The sequence below is a fragment of the Branchiostoma lanceolatum genome, chromosome 7 (assembly GCF_035083965.1).
Source record: "Branchiostoma lanceolatum isolate klBraLanc5 chromosome 7, klBraLanc5.hap2, whole genome shotgun sequence".
NCBI classification, from domain to species: domain Eukaryota; kingdom Metazoa; phylum Chordata; class Leptocardii; order Amphioxiformes; family Branchiostomatidae; genus Branchiostoma; species Branchiostoma lanceolatum.
The window spans coordinates 9146687-9161171 of record NC_089728.1 but is presented as its reverse complement, the minus strand read 5'-3'; the positions used below and the strand labels follow the sequence as shown (position 1 = coordinate 9161171).

Here is a 14485-nt window from a genome sequence, read left to right as displayed (position 1 = left end):
ACACTATTATCATGAAAAGACATGTTGTTTATTGAAGGTAATGAAAAATGTAACATAATTTTTGATATTCAAGGCTTTATTTACGCGGACCCCATGTTACCAGTGTACTTTCCAAAATGGCGGCTTTAGAAAAATGTGCGACGCTGTGCAGGAATTCCGACTTATTCTCCCCAATAGTTTGCTAACTGGGGCAAATTATTTGGAGTGACTCACGCTGCTGGTACCAAAATACAACTGTAGTGAACTAAGATACGCTGGTGTTGAGGTTTAGGGTATCCCTCGGGAAATTCCCCAAATTTTGTTCGCCCCCCTCCCACCTTTGACAGGGTAAGATGACTTCTAACATGGGCGGTGCGAGTAGCCGACTGGACTATGCCAACAAAGTGATGTTGGCGCCCATGGTGAGGATAGGCACGTTACCTGCCCGGCTGCTGGCTCTGGATTATGGTGCTGATGTGGTCTACTGTGAGGTACGACAAAATAAATTTTCCTGCGTTACCTGTAACGTTACAGCAAGGAGGTTATACTTACTCTCCAAGCAGAGGATGGGTTCCGACAGGTTTTCTGCCGGAACCAATCCTCTGCTTGGAGGGTAGTTATACTTAGTTATAGGTATTCTAGAGATCTGCCAACCTCCTTGATAGCATCAACAATGCAGTGATACGGAAAACTTTTGAAATAATGTCAGCATTTAGCAATAAGATTTCAGATAGGTTACTTCCTGCGTAAGTAGCAAACATTAACCGTTAACTGGTATGTGTTTGTGAAATATGTTAGCTTCTGGAACAAAATCAAGTCTGTGCCCTTTGATTAATACACCATTTTTTCCTGTTGTTTGTAGGAACTGATTGACCACAGTATGCTCCGGTGTCAAAGAGTTGAGAATGGTAAGTCTATTGTTTAACCATTCTGTATTGTTAACTTTATAGCTGTCTTTTTTTTTAAACATACGTAATCACAACATTTAACTTGCATTTGAGACTTTTTTTTCATTTGTTACTGATAGAACTCCTGGACACCATTGACTTCATCAAGGAACAGGCCCACCACCCTGTCTTCAGGACGTGTGCCAAGGAGAAGGACAGGGTTGTGTTTCAAATGGTTAGAATTTGTCCTATTCCTCCAATTAACAATTAATTGATTTAAACATCCTGAATTCTGTCACATTTACGAGTTGCGAGAATTTGCTCCACTGTCAAGTTAGTACACTGTTTGAATTACATGTATCTTTATTTTCTTTGTACAGGGGACAGCAGATCCAGAGAGAGCTCTGAAAGTGGCAAAACTTGTGTGAGTAACACCAAAGAGGCTTTATCAATTATATGATTTATAGAACCTGCTTGCTAACATACACAGAAATGCTGACTGCGACCAAAAAATTAATAGTTAGTTGCATCATTCTTCATGACATTGTTTCCAACTTTCTTCTGCTGCAGGGAAGGTGATGTAGCTGGGATCGATGTAAACATGGGTTGTCCAAAAGAGTACTCCACAAAGGTACAAAATTTTGACACTAAATTTTAGTTTGCTACTGATACTATTGATACTGTCCTTTGTGGTTCTGATTATTGTTTTTTAATGCTAATTCTATTCCTTGTACAGGGAGGCATGGGAGCTGCTCTTCTATCCAATCCAGAGAAAATTAAACAGGTAATAAAGTTTTTCTCAAAAGTATTTTCCATACTTTCTTTTCAATCTGTCTGTCTGTCATGTATTGCTACATGTGGCTTGATTCCCGCTTGAACAACCAAGAACACTCATTTGGCTGCTCTTTTGATTTTGACCGTTAAACCCATGTATATCACTGCACAACATGTATATGTTGACTATGTGCCTTGTTTCCCTCGACTGTTACAGATTCTGACAACTCTGGTGAATGGTGTGTCCATACCTGTCACCTGCAAGATTCGAATCCTCCCCAAGGTAAGTGACTGAAGGCATGCTACTTTCTGTGGCCAGTCAATGTGAGAAGCATAGAGCCAATTGTTTGGTCGTGTGAAACTATAATTTTGAAGCATACAATAGATATTGGTAGTGTACTCATCATTCATTCACCATGTTAAGTTCATTCATTCGTTTGTTCATTAGTTTGTCTGCTTGCTTGTTCGTTCATTCATTCATCCGTCTGTCCATTCATTTATTTAACAACAGCTATTGGTGAAAGAGTACACTACCTCAAGTAAGTGGAGAGAAAACACCTTGAAAATGTACAGTCTGGTAATCACATTTGTCAAGATACCCTGTAAGTAGGGTAGTGTATGTATAATCCTTCACGTTTGTTTAATCATGTCCTCTCTGTTCCCTTCAGCTGGAGGACACTCTGTCCCTGGTGAAGCTGATAGAGAGTACAGGTGTGGCAGCTGTTGCAGTCCATGGACGGTATGTAGGGCTATGTAAGAGCTCAGTGACTGTATTCTTATGCTGTAAGATATAAGCATGATGTCCTACCTAACTTTCAGTGTTCTCTACATGTATGTGCAAAAATATACACTGTACCTTGAACGTTTTGACTTTATCTGCTATCAATCTTTATTTTACAAGGTCACTGCAGAAGTTGTCTGACTGATCAGACATCATATAACACTTCTCAGGTGCCAAAGAAACTGACTGAATTATATAGTGTATTGATATTTGATTATTCTTAGTAACTAGCATTTTCATCTAAAATTGTAGATTCAAAGAAGAGAGGCCAAGGCACCCTGTCCATGCTGATGTCATCAAAGCCATCACACAAACTGTGTCTATACCTGTCATTGCAAAGTAAGGAAACTTTCAACAGTCTTACTAACTATTGTTCTCATTTTTGTCACTTTATAAACTATCATTATTATTATTATAGTATGGAAAAAAATGAGGTCTATCAACCAACAGCCTTTGTCCAATTTCAAACTGATGATTGTATACTTTACTCTTTGTAGCATGGCAGAATTGCTATTGATGGAATGCCACCTTGTCCACCCTTGTACCAAATGATTCTATGACATTTTGGCATCTGGACATTTTGGCCCCTCTGATAAGGACAACTCAATTGGCACCATGCCTAAGACAGTTTATAGATGTTTCGGCATCAAGAAGATGCCGAACTCTAACCTCAAACCTAATTATAACTCAAACCAAACCCTAACTCTAACCCTAAGCATAGGAGTGGTGCCGAATTGTCAAGGTGCCAAAACATCCAGATATCTACCAAATAAGACCAGAGTTTTTACCTGTTGGTTGTTTGCAGTGGTGGATCTGGGGACTGCATCAAGCGGTATGAAGACATCCAGAGGTTCCGTGAGGCCACAGGTGCCTCGTCTGTCATGTTGGCGCGGGCTGCTCAGTGGAACTTCTCCATCTTTAGACCAGAAGGCATGCTTCCCCAGGATGATGTCATCAGGGACTATCTCAGATATGTAAGTTAACAAATATGTTCACTATGTCAATCCAGCTATGATCTGGGGGTTGGGAAACTGTCTAACGTTACATGCGTATATTTTCAGTTGCAAGGATCCCTAGTTGCCAAGCCTAACACTGTTTTGCTTATTGTAAAAACTAGTGATTTAGTCAAGGTGCAATCACTTTTGCATCTATGGTTGCATCTATGGTTGATATGTACATTATGTAACAGTAGAATAAAGTTTAATTTGACTTGCATGAATTTGAGTGTCATACATTTGCAGTGTCATGAATTCATAGCACAGAAAAAATAGTAAGACCATTGTAAACATTCCAAAATTTGCAGTATAGTGTTTCTGTGGGTTAAGTTTTCTTACCTCATCTTCCCCCAGGCTATTGACTATGACAACGTGGCCCTGAACTCCAAGTACATCCTGCAGCAGATCCTACAGGCCGAGCAGCAGTCGCCAAGGGGACAGAAACTACTCGCCACACAGTCACTCAGGGAGATGTGGTCAGGACAAACTTTTAACAATGAAGTGCTCACAATATTGGCTATACATGTAGTTCATTACAGTATCGTGATTTGTCAAACATTTTATACCCTTTGGACAACATACAACAGACTCGTGCAAACCTCTATCAAGTCAGTATAGTTTCCTTCATTATGATTTACATTGCTTATACCTTACTTTACTTCACAGGAGAGAAAAGGATGTTTTGTGGTGTTTTAAATTGTTGAAACAATTCTGTAGTACAGTAGGCATATATAAGGGAGGTATATTCATTGTCATAAACTTGCAGTGGAGATTACTGCAAGAAGAAAACCACTGCAAAAGTTTCAAGATTTACAGTCCTATGTGGAGACTAGCAAAAGCCGTATCAGGTGTAATATATTTTCCCATTCTATCTGCAGTGCCTTGTGGAACATGGTAGACTACTATGATGAAGTTATGGTCAGGAGACAGGCTAGGCGGGAAGAGTTGGAAAGGAAGAAGGGGCTGTCTCGACACGAACCCAGACTGGTGGACGGCATCTACACCATGCACGTGGAGTACATCAGGTACAGGGAAAAACTAAATTGATACTTGCCCTCCTGTAGCTTTTGTATTCAAAACAGACAAAAGAGTTAATGTACACGTGTATTTTAGAATATGTTGCAACAACTTGCTAGACTTTAAAAGTTTGGGGTCCTTTTTTTTCACAATCTTGTACCTGCAACTAGTACATAACCCACAGCAGTTAGAAGGTTATGTATCATATTTTGCAAATCTCTCACCGACATTATTATAGAAATGTTAATTCAATTCATACAAGTCATAGAAAACATTGTTCTTTTATTGTCCAGGAAAGAGTACCCTTCTGCAGTCAGCCCCAAGACTATCCTACTGGACTGGAGTAGGAGGGAATATCTACCTCAGCCTACTTATGAAACAGTAGGGTCTTTTTCTTTCTTGGTCTGAACCTTGTTTTAGGAAAAGAATACACAGATGTTCTCTGCAAGTGCAAAATATTAGTAGCAAAATGTGTTGGTCTTGTGGCGCCTAACCAAAATTGTATCTAAATATATTATTCAAATTTCAATGGTAGTATAAAGTCTGTTGCTGGGAATGTTTTAAAAGTCTGCTATTGAACTTGTGACATTCTGTATATTCATGTATATTCTGCGTTGTTACTCATCATCATAATCATTGTTACTATTTATATATATATTGTGTGATGATATTTGCAGGTGAAGCAAGGAATTGATGCAAAATTCCACTCTGTTGTCACGGTGGATGATAAGAGATATGCATCCAGTTTTTGGTGAGTTATCGTTTTGTATAAAAGTTTAACTTGGGCCTAGGTAAATAGGAAAAACAATGTTGGTTTTCCATTTACCTGACCAGCCCTTAACAGCTAGCAAAATCTGCCAACCCTAGCCTTTGTTTTGGTCAACAGCTGGCAAGGGACATTAAGTTTGAATGATGCAAACTCTATTAACAGATTAAAGTTTTGAACAGTCAATGTAAGAATGAGTAGTAGACATTGTAATTCTTTGTTCATTTCCTTGATATACATGTTTTTGTTAGATATGCGTGTTTGTTTTGCAATGTATTTGTGATATGATGTTGAAGCAAGGAGGTTCAATATTAAACCTCCTTGGTTGGAGATACCAGTGTGCTGATGCATTTCAGTTTTGCATACAAACTGTATTTCTTGGATCTGAAAAAAGAGAGAATTCTTTCCTATCCACTTCCTATCCAATTTTTTTCAGGACCATAACAAGAGATGCAAGATTCATTTTGCTAGGCATTGATCTACATCCCAAATTTTTGGGCATATTTACTCTCTACCATTTGTTCTGTCCATGTCCATAGCCTTTGATTTATTGTACTTATGTATAGTAAAACTTGTGTGATTACTCCACAGGCACAAGGCTAAGAAGCTTGCTGAACAGGCTGCAGCCAGTGTCTGCTTGAAAACACTTGGTCTGCATGATGGAAAGCTGCCGGCAAAGGAAGCAAAGGATGATGGGAAGAGACATGTGGAGACTCATGGGAAGACCCCATCTGTAGAAAGTCCACAAAGAAAGAAATGCAGGACTGAAGACACAGGAGAAAAGGTTGCTGCTCGTAATGACAATGAATCTGAGGGAAAGAAAACAGGCCAATCAAAAATACAGACAGATGCTGAGATAAAGGACACTGAAGATGTCCAACAAACTTTGAAGGCTGATCACGAAGTCACAAAAAATGGGAATGGCGAGAAAGTTGACACAGAGAAATGCCAGCATTTGGACAGCTGACACAGTTTTTAGTGCCACTTTTTCATATCTTGAATTATTTTGTGTCAAACTATTAATTGGATGAAATATAGGTTTGTATCCATTACTGTTATATTGGTTATAGTGCTAAAACAGCACAGCTATAGTGCTAAAGTACATATTGAAGAATATACAGTTAAGTTCTGTTAGTGTTACTCGTATGTTACAAGAAATATGTTGAACACACCAGGATATAGCATGCTACCTGTATCCAGCAAAGTTATCAAGGACCATTTACTTCATAAAAAGGACATTGGAATTCAGTAAAGATTTTGTGATATGATGATGTATTTCAAATAAACCAGTGCAAATACTGCATAACACAGTAAACACACTGGCTTCTTAATGTACAGGAACCTTCATGTTGATAAATGATCAGCTCACACAAAGCTGTACACATTCCATCAAGTAGGTTTCCATTTATCTAGACAGTGATGTCCTTTTCGTATCAAAATGTACAAATAGTCCAAAATGTACAAATTTTTGGTCATAATTTGATAACAGGTGATAAAATTCCAGACTATGCCTTATACATCAGAAAAATTTGGTGGCAGTGAAATGCACTTTTATCTTAATAAGTACATTTGTGCCTTGCAATACAAAATACAGAAGAATCCATGACATATCAAGTCTTAAACAGCCTTAATTGACTAATACAATTATGACCATTTGCTCTTCACAACAGTCTTCTAAATGCTAGTAAATGATAGCTTTCATTTTTTATTACCATAGTGGCATGCTTTAAAATCAAAATTGTACACTGATAGTACAATTTATGTCATGCTTGGGCCTGATACGGGTGTTCCGGACCATGTGATAACTATCCATATCACATGAGGTTCTAGAGTTGTATCACACTGGCTTCCATAGAATATTTAGAATGCATTTCAAGCGCGCCAGTTGCGCCACCGTCGAAGATTCGAATACCGGATTTGGAGGTTGGAATCGATGTTGTTACAGTTTTGTGTTCGAGGACAAAAAAGTCCCTCAACTTTTGGCACATTCCGCATTGAAATGTGTGTTTTCTCGGGTGGGTATGACATAAATAAAATACAACATGGTGTATTCCGCATCACCCTCGGTCCCAGCCCTCCCGCGGGTCGGATCGCCCTCTGGCCTACGGGCGATCCTACCCGCGGTGGCCTGGTACCTCGGGTGATACGGAATACCCCGTGTTGTATTCCATATGTATCACAATAATATCTAATTAAGTAGTAGCTGATATTTGTATTTTGACATTCATAAAAGTTGCAATATTCAGAAGATACACAATGCTCATAGTTATGTCTAGATATTTGTTAATAGATATCAATATTCTATGTTTGAGGGTATTCCATAGATTTTTGTAATCATGAAGTCACACTTCCAATGCATGATTTAACTCATCAATGTCACAATTGGATCAGATATTTACAATATGCAAATCCCTACAGAACAAAAGTGTCAGATGACACAACTGATCTTAAAAAGCTGCTGGATTTCATGATTTTTTCTTTAAGTCTACATTTTCTTCCGATGAATTAAAATTTGATCATGAGAATACAATGTTTAAAAAGATTGAACTCAATTATGCAATCAAAAGAAAAGGTCTCCCACTATAAGTCAAACATTGTAAAATACTAAAACTTGGAGATGACAAGTACAGATGGAACCTTGACAAGATGAATGCTGGCCTAATGGCATCTGAACCTGTCAATAACTTAAGGCTTAATCTCTGTTTTTTCCAGCAAAAGGTTAGCAAGCCGTCTGTTTATTTCCCATGCCATCCACCCTGCCACTTTATCTGCATCTCCGCTGTCATACTTCAGATGGGATATCAATGTTTGGCACAGTGGCAGCAACATTTCCACATCGTCATGGTCCTGCATTAAAGAAAAGACAAGAACACTTTAGATAGTGTTCACAGTTAAGATATCAGGACAGCTAGCTGTCAAAATAATGGTCTATCCTTAAATGCATTTAAGGTACATAGTATGATAAACTACTTTGATGATTGAGCAAATTTGAGTTACATGAACATCTATTGTCTATCCAACCAACCAACCAACCAACTAACTAAACAAATTTACTTAACTTACCTTGATGCAGTCTTTCACTGCATCATCTGTCCAGTTGTCTGGATCCTTCTTCTTTCCTGTTACCAGCTGGAAAAAGCAGGCTAGCCCTCCTTTCAGGTCTTTATCAAAGTGTTTATCTTCAGTGGCAGTACGGATGAAGGAGAAGTCGATGATCTTAAGATTAAGACCAGTGCTCACCATGACGTTTTTGCCTGAAATTGAGTACAAAGGCAACATTTCATAGCTGATAGGTGCACAAGAAATAAAAGTCTGACATTGATTATGAAGAATATATCTTTACTAAGAATTTTCTAAAATCATTTTGCCAACTCATCAAATATTTTACAAAACATGTTAAATCAGTGACCTTGTTAAAATTCTTTAGGCCTGACTCCATTTGGAGCTGCAAACATTTTCACATACCATGTTTCATGTCTCTATGTGTGATCTCCTGCTTGTGCATGTGGTCTATTCCTTTAAACAATCCTCCTCCTGCCGTCAGTAAACCCTTTACTGGGATCTGTGCACTGGTCTTCAGGGTGCTCAGGTACTTTGGTACGTTTTTTGCAGGATGCTCAGCTGAAGAAAATGATAAGTCAAGACGTTTTTTTGAAGAATTTCATTATTCAAGCTTATTATTTAAAGTTGCATTTTTCAAAATCATAAACATGAATGATAAACCCTTACTACCAAGTTAGCAAAAGTATGCACTGCATCACAGATGCGATGAGTTTGCAGCATCCTGATAACTCTCCATTGTTACTCCGGAAAGGAGGATGACCTCCTTCTGGGAGTATTGGAAATGCTTTTGTTTGCGCGTTCGCAGCTATAACTCACGATCCCGTTGTCGCATTGGTGTGTAACTTGGCATATCGTTTGCCTGGTTCGGCGTGGTGATGCACAATAGCTTTGTTACACCATAACTACTTTAAACGTCAATCCAATATCGTAATTGCACCCCTATAATTAATGCTATGTCTTACTGCCCTGCCATAGGGACCATGTTATAATCCGTTATGCATGACTGGAATACTTCAGGCAGATACGGGGTATAAATCTTCCATGCTTACTTGCTGTGATCGTATAGTCACTGTTACATTGAAAAATAGACAACGTGCATCACCACACGCAACCTAGCAAACGATATACCAAGTTACATACCAATACGGCAACGGGAATTGTGAGTTTTAGCTGCGAACATGTGCAGAGTGGCCTCCAGTCTGTGTATTAAGTATGCCGTGTCCACTCGCAACTCGCATACAGTATGTGCGCACGGGACGGACGATGCACTTTTTCGCACAGTGTGAAAATGGCAAATCTCTGGACCTTCAAACTTACCACACTTGTAGTTTATAATACGGAGGCTGTGACAATGTAAAAAGTTTACGCAGGGGATGAAAGATTGTTGAGAAATATCTCTCAGAAAAGTGCGCGCGCCAGTGTCACTTCCGGGTGGTTAGATCCGGTGACCTTTGACCTTCGTGAAATGTTACGATAATATAAATTAGCCTTTTTTATTGCAAATAGCTTGATAGCTATAGATCAGGCCGGCCTGCAATAAATTGTGGAAAGAGGATTTACTGCATATTTGTGATTTCTGATACATCTTAGTTGTAAGGCTGAATGGTTCGTTGATAATTGAAAAGGGGCCATCTAGATCTAACTTTGTGACTTTTCTCGGAATTTCAAGATCCCATCTGTGCCATGCTTTAAAAACATACTTTTCAGCAGGTTGACCACTCCTGTATTGAAAGAAAAAGATAAACAAACACTTTTTCTTTACTTGCTCTAAAACACTACTTGGACTGTGCAGAGATGCACAGTGTGGGTCAATACTTGTACATACTATAAATACTTCACAGAGAATTGTGTCCTACGGACTCTTGTTAAGCCTTATAACTGATTATGAAGCTTGATTCCAAGCAGCTTGAACAACATGTTTGTAAGTACAACAAACTCAACCATATTGAATACAAAACTGACCAAACTGAACAAGTTCCATGTGGAACCAGAAAGCACCCTCTTCAAATGTCACTCCATACAGCTCACACACATTACGATGATGGCCCAGCTTCTGCCACAGGTCAATCTCCTCCAGTCTTACCCATCCATCAGGATTAGTAGTAGGAACCTGGGGAATCGCCACATGATAAACAAATGTGTCTCCTAAGCTATTACTGCATTCAAACCAAGATGATCTATATATGCAGCAGACGTCTATCTCTTGTCATGCATTATTAAAATTACTTTTATGAGTTAATAAAATGAAATAACAAACAGCAGCAAGTAAATGTAATCAAGGATGTAATAATTGCAAATTGACCACAACGAAAAATGGCAGAATGTCATAATGATCTTGTGATACACCTTTCCTTTTTCACATTACCTTTTTCACTGCATATGGATATGCTCTTGTCAATAGTGACTCGCACTTATACACATCTCCAAATGTGCCACTGCCCAACCATTCCCCTAATTTCCACTCTTCCCCTTTCCTGTATTCTTGGCTAGTTGGGCTCATCTATGTGATGTTGGCAAATAAACGTACACTGTAACTTGAAAATCAAAATGCATATTACAAAGCACTTAGGTCACACAAAAATCAAAGAAAAACAACAAAGAAGTGTTTTTAAGGATAAGCACATCAAATATGACTGACTGCATGCAAATGGTAAAGATACTAAAAGAACACAAAGAATCACATGTGGGATGTATTATGATTACTAACCTCTTTGTTATATATCAAGCCCTGAGTAACTCTTCTGCACTTCTCAGGATTATTACGGCACTGCTCATCTGCGTACTTGAGAAATGTTTGCTCATCTAGTTTCCATTCTGCATGGTCATATCCAAAAAGGGAATTTGAGGATGAGCAATATAGATCTTTGCTAGAGACCTCCGGGGCCAGATCTTGGCCAGAGACACACGGAACCTCTTGATTTTCAGAAACATTTTCTTTTTCAACATCCCCAAAAGGAGCTGAGGCTTCCAATTTTTCACCACTGGATACCCTCAAGTTTTTGATCTCTTTGTCTATTTCCAAAATCTCATTAGGTGTGCCCTTGTCTTCGTGAAGCCGCATTTCATTACCAGTGTAGTAACTAGTCTCTTCAGAACCAGATGCATTGTCGCCTTTGTAATCAGCACCCTGATCACTGCTCTTTAGGTGCTCCTGGTCTACTGGATCTGGATGGGCATGGTCCTCTAAGTCTAACTCCACATTGTCAAAACTGCAATAAAAGTAGATAGCGACAATAAACATTCGCTAAATTGACACCCCATGACAGGCATAACTTCGGAAATGATATTTTTTCACTGCCTATAATGAAAACTATATTACTATACAGTCAAATTCATAAACTTTGACATCATCCTGGCCTATAAGAAGAGGCTGAGTATAAGGCCAAGGATCCCTTTTTGGGGAAAGTCACTTGCAAATCTTTTGGAGTAATTTTCATGAATGTCTAACATATTACCTTAGTGCTAATGATAATAATCCTTCATTTCTATCAATTTGATCGAGGCCATTGACAGGATGTTCCTGTTGGCAATTTTTTGGCACTATTGACAGGCCTAGATGTTCCTGATCATAAGACTTTTTTCTTACACTTTTGACAGGAGATTAGTAAGTTTTTTCGCACTATAGACAGGAAATTGTTCCTTTGACAATCTTGTGATTTACACTACAAATTATCATGTCAACCCCAAGTCTGAGGATGATCCTGTAAAATGGTGTTAAAATAAACTAGTTTACCCTCCTGAGCAAGAATGATTATCTAGAATGATAAAAGATTGATGTTGAAAAGAAAACATCTACATGTACATGTAGTTTACCCTCCTGAGCAAGAATGATTATCTAGAATGATAAAAGATTGATGTTGAAAAGAAAACATCTACATGTAAGAATGTCGTGGCCGGGGATTGAACGGCATAACCAAGCAGCCCCCTCCCCCTCCGTCCACCCGGCCCGTCCCCCGCCAAACAGGCTGTCCCGCCCCCTACCTTCGTGGCTTCGTCACTCGTTCAATTAGACGACGTCAATTCCCAACTCCGGTACTAAGTAATCATCAATAATCTTTAAACAGATCTTCGGAGTGGGGAAATAGTATCCTGGGAGTATTGTTTTTCTGAGTTATGTCGGCCCTACGGAAACACTACCGGTACAGAAAAATATTTCGGTGCTGCCAGAATACCGCAGGATTTTCCCTCCAAAAACCTACACTTGAGTTCTTAGAACATCAAATGACCATCTACGTAACATCATATCATCCTCAACAAAGTAGACTACCCACCGTTGACCTTTGTCTTCGCCAAAGTTGAGTTTTTCGGTCATTTTCCTGTCCGCAATGGTCTCTTCTGGCGCGCGCGAAAGTGAAAACCAAGTGCCAACAGGTAACGTTTATGTGGTTGGTGACGTCACTCTCCTTCAAGCTCATTGGCCGAGTGGCCGGCCATCAGAAACTGACTGGCCCGGTAAAACACCACTAAAGCCGACCCTAGAGACTGGGACCAGGCTAGTTCGAACCGGTTTACATTTTCAATCATGAACGGGGCCTAAATCGCGCTCCCAGTAGCGGCCGGTCCGACCCTGAGGAGGTTAAATATACATATTTAACCTCCTTGGTCCGACTGACCATCCCGGGGGCTATAAACCTCCGCCAGAGAGCTTGTGTACGTGCATTGTGTACCATGGTAACGTTACGTGTAAACACAGGCTAATTGGTTAGGGATTTAGAAATACGAATACTCTAGGAGGCTAGCCTCGGTACCATCCGCCGTTGTTACCGCAATCTCAATCTTTTCGCTCAGTACTCACGACCGAGGATAATAACGTTACCCAGGATAACTCTAGTCTCCACCAGGCTTTCCTACCTAGATAAGACAGGTAACATTATGGAGAGTAGAATTTGGCCAAAAAAGTGGGGTCATTGAATAATTGGCCAGGAGAGTCAATCCGCGAGAAGTCACATTTCCCCCTCCTAAACCGCGCCTGTCAAATAAAACTCTACTATGGTGGCCCAATGACGTTTCTTTTTTATTATTTAAACCTCTTCGGGGCAAACTCATCAGGTAAAATTATTCTCCCTAACGTTAGCGTTTTAGTTACTCTCCAATCAGAGGTTGGGCTCCGGCTGGTTTTTGACGTTTGTGTGTGTGTGTGTGTGTGTGTGTGTGTGAGGGGGTGTTGGGGGGGGGGGGGGGAGTGGCGACATAAAGCTTAAATGGAAAAATGGGACAAAATGAAAGCCCGATAAAATGCCTTATAAACACGTCAAAAACCAGCCAGAGCCCAACCTCTGCTTGGAGAGTAAGCGTTAGTTAGAAACGAACGTTAACCACTGTAGTTAGTCTACTATTAGAGACTATTACATGTAACGTTAACTTGGCCAGGGAAGTATATGCAATGCAAGGCGTTAAGGGTATCAGGACGACTCGGCACCAGGACGACTCGGCACCAGGACGACTCGGCACCAGGACGACTCGGCACCAGGACGACTCGGCACCAGGACGACTCGGCACCAGGACGACTCGGCACCAGGACGACTCGGCACCAGGACGACTCGGCACCAGGACGACTCGGCACCTGGCAGGACGACTCGGCACCAGGACAATTCAGCACCTTAATCTTTTTGACACATTATGTGTATGTATACTATGCAAAGTATAGATACACATAGTATACCATAAGCGTAAATGAAGTCCTGTGGGCACATAGACACCAATTTTTAGGTTATTTGGCTTTCACACTGGGGCATGGGATCCAAAAATTTACATTTTCGGTCTAAATATCGCCCCAAACCCTAAAATTAAACATTTGAAGCAATGTTTGCCAAAAGTGCTCAATAAGTTCTATGGGTATGTGTAGTTGGCATCCTTGTGCCAAATTTCAAGCCATTTGGTTGTAATTCCAGGGCACAGGAGACTTAAATATACACTTTTTTGTCTAAAATGTAGAAAAAAACTAAAACTAATAATTGTAAAGGTGTAACGTTATATTGTTAAATTGCATAGTATGCCGAATCGTTTGACATTCATTCTGTGTAAAAAAAAGATTAAGGTGCCGAATCGTCCTGGTGCCGAGTTGTCCTGCCTGGTGCCGAGTCGTCCTGGTGCCGAGTCGTCCTGTCCTAGCCTGAGTGCCAGCCTTTTTAGATCTTTTTAGCTTCCGTCCGCTACCCTAGCTCCGCTGCGCTACCCAAGCTCCGCTGCCGGCCATAGCTTGGAAGCTAAAAAGTCTAAAAAG

At 40.0% G+C, this 14485-nt stretch overlaps 2 protein-coding genes across 2 annotated transcripts; one reads left to right on the top strand and one right to left on the bottom strand.

Moving 5' to 3' along the window:
- The first annotated feature begins 129 nt into the window (after window positions 1–129).
- LOC136439065 (tRNA-dihydrouridine(20) synthase [NAD(P)+]-like) lies at window positions 130–7741 on the top strand. The gene is made up of 15 exons (XM_066434219.1): window positions 130–470; window positions 842–887; window positions 1007–1101; window positions 1247–1290; window positions 1437–1497; window positions 1603–1650; window positions 1858–1923; window positions 2309–2379; window positions 2674–2760; window positions 3227–3395; window positions 3771–3892; window positions 4295–4441; window positions 4727–4814; window positions 5111–5184; window positions 5791–7741. The coding sequence occupies exons 1-15, from the start codon at window positions 333–335 to the stop codon at window positions 6164–6166; spliced, it is 1632 nt and encodes a 543-aa protein (XP_066290316.1). The 5' UTR covers window positions 130–332; the 3' UTR covers window positions 6167–7741.
- Window positions 7742–7856: 115 nt separating this feature from the next.
- On the bottom strand, window positions 7857–12632 carry LOC136439071 (uncharacterized). Its single transcript, XM_066434226.1, has 7 exons — window positions 12534–12632; window positions 10970–11471; window positions 10628–10762; window positions 10225–10372; window positions 8665–8820; window positions 8263–8453; window positions 7857–8046 (listed from the first exon to the last, which is right to left on the bottom strand). The coding sequence occupies exons 1-7, from the start codon at window positions 12572–12574 to the stop codon at window positions 7885–7887; spliced, it is 1335 nt and encodes a 444-aa protein (XP_066290323.1). The 5' UTR covers window positions 12575–12632; the 3' UTR covers window positions 7857–7884.
- Between the last annotated feature and the right edge of the window lie 1853 nt (window positions 12633–14485).

What these genes read in the sequence shown, in the direction of transcription:
- LOC136439071 (XM_066434226.1), bottom strand. Translation starts at nt 12,574, where the DNA reads ATGACCGAAAAACTCAACTTTGGCGAAGACAAAGGTCAACG. An exon ending in GGCGAAGACAAAGGTCAACG is followed by an intron (nt 11,472 to 12,533) that starts GTGGGTAGTCTA and finishes CTTTTATTGCAG; the next exon opens with TTTTGACAATGTGGAGTTAG. An exon ending in ACATAGAGACATGAAACATG is followed by an intron (nt 8,454 to 8,664) that starts GTATGTGAAAAT and finishes ACTCAATTTCAG; the next exon opens with GCAAAAACGTCATGGTGAGC.
- LOC136439065 (XM_066434219.1), top strand. Translation starts at nt 333, where the DNA reads ATGACTTCTAACATGGGCGGTGCGAGTAGCCGACTGGACTATGCCAAC. An exon ending in ACAGGGTTGTGTTTCAAATG is followed by an intron (nt 1,102 to 1,246) that starts GTTAGAATTTGT and finishes TTCTTTGTACAG; the next exon opens with GGGACAGCAGATCCAGAGAG. An exon ending in GCTGTTGCAGTCCATGGACG is followed by an intron (nt 2,380 to 2,673) that starts GTATGTAGGGCT and finishes CTAAAATTGTAG; the next exon opens with ATTCAAAGAAGAGAGGCCAA.